At 42.9% G+C, this 1,912-nt stretch overlaps 1 protein-coding gene across 1 annotated transcript; it reads left to right on the top strand.

Annotated features, from left to right (window-relative positions):
* Window positions 1-173: 173 nt before the first annotated feature.
* On the top strand, window positions 174-1,346 carry LOC109863427 (matrix metalloproteinase-14-like; the record flags this gene model as incomplete). The annotated part of the gene is made up of 3 exons (XM_020443693.1): window positions 174-409; window positions 585-1,161; window positions 1,281-1,346. Coding segments are annotated over 3 exons (879 nt in total), but the record flags the coding sequence as incomplete, so codon positions are not given.
* Window positions 1,347-1,912: the final 566 nt, after the last annotated feature.

Raw genomic sequence — 1,912 nt, 5'->3', positions numbered from 1 at the left:
GTCGATGACGAATACGACGACGAAGAGAAGCGTTGTCGATAAAAGAGAGACCGCTATTGCGTTCCTACGCAAGTACGGTTACCTAGAGGACAACGTGGATAACTCGTTGATATCCGAGAGCGCGTTGAATCACGCTGTCTCGCTTTTTCAAAAATTCTATAATCTACCCATAGATGGTGAATTAAACACAGAAACGGTGCGCGCAATGAAAAAACCGCGTTGCGGAGTTCGAGACATCGAGACGCGTCACTCGAACAAGGAGCACATATACAAGTGNTCGACGAATCATCTTACATGGAACTTTCTGTTCGCCTCTAGAGCGAATCTACAAGTAGCGGAGGCAGCGTTCGCGCTGTGGACAGCGAATTCTTTGCTGACGTTTACACGCAGCATGCACAATCCTAATCTAGTGATTTTGTATAAANGTGGACAGCACACTATGTGACAAGCATTACTAAGATACTTTGTGTCCGTTTGACTTTGATGGTCGAGATGGAGTACTCGCTCACGCGTATTATCCCAACGGAAATATCGAACATGTATCTGAGGTACATATTGACAATGAGGAACAGTGGCACGTGCAGCTCACTGAAAATCTATGGAATAATCATCTGTTGCACACGCTGACTCATGAGATCGGACATGCGATAGGAATAGAGCACAGTCCACACGACGATTCGGTAATGTACGCGTTCGTGCCTGTTAAACAGTGGTCTGTTACGCTCAGCCTGGATGATGTTCTGGCTGTGCAAAACCGTTATGGACCTAACCCGGATGCACCTGAACTACCACCGGTCTCTACATTTGTCTTTCTGACGATTGCACCGCCAACAACAACGACGACGACGCTGCTGCCGCCGTCGCTGCCGCGTAAACTCAAACCTCTACCGTCACCTAAGAACGCGTGCGAGGTGCGNAATCCCGACGCAGTACTTTTAACAACCACCATTACGTTCATTACAAAAGATAAATACGTGTATATAGCCTCTGCNAACTGGGGTCCGCATTTTTATCCACGTCTGTTGATAGAATACTTGCGCTTTCTCCCATCCAATTTTACAAAGTTGGATGCGGTTTATCAACAACNATCCGGCAAGCTCGTGCTCTTCGCCGATGGTTACGTGTACTTGGTTTCCTATCCCAGTTTACAATTGCAAAACGGTTGGCCGCNCAGTTTCTCTGAGATTGGGTTGCCTAGCGATGCTGTCATTAACACTGCGTTTCAATCTCCTACGGGGCACACCTACATCATTTTCAACAACGATTCGTGACCGTTGTAGACGATTGTCACTTGAGAATTAAAGAATACAGCAAATTGAAACTGACGTTTCCAGGAGTTCTGTCAAGTATGTCGCTAGCCTTCCGTAATTCAGATGGCCATGTGTACTTTCTGTACTCTGACAGATATCTTGCGTTCAACGAATTCATCAATTTTATGCACTCTGCGGGACCTTTCAATATGAGATTAATTGATATCCACTGTCCGGATATAAACATNTTATACAACTTAAAGTNCNTAGTTTCTCAACTCGAAAAGTACGAACACGCTCTTTATTCTGGGTAGATATACTGTGTGTAGAAGAGTGGGANGATTTTCTTCATTTATCCTTGGAATATATATAAGGCGCTGCATGTAACCAAAACAGAGCGGTGACTTCGACGTCAACGATATTGTCAATTGAGAACTGTTAGCTGTATGTTACGGCGGTGTGCCTTAATAAATATTATTATTTTTTTTGCTTCACTTTCATATATGTAATTTTATTTTTACAGAACAAAATAATAAATTCTCTGTTCTTCAATAACACAGTGTTTTCTATTTCACATTTCCTACTCACATATGCTTTCTCATTAAAACCTTTTTTTAATTGTAAACACGTTTTTAACCAATAGTCCTTGTTTTGCTCCTTAT

This window comes from Pseudomyrmex gracilis, unplaced genomic scaffold (assembly GCF_002006095.1).
Source record: "Pseudomyrmex gracilis isolate BER0280 unplaced genomic scaffold, ASM200609v1 scaffold_4917, whole genome shotgun sequence".
NCBI classification, from domain to species: Eukaryota; Metazoa; Arthropoda; class Insecta; order Hymenoptera; family Formicidae; genus Pseudomyrmex; species Pseudomyrmex gracilis.
The sequence above is the reverse complement of the archived record's forward strand: the minus strand, read 5'-3'. Positions and strand labels throughout refer to the sequence as shown.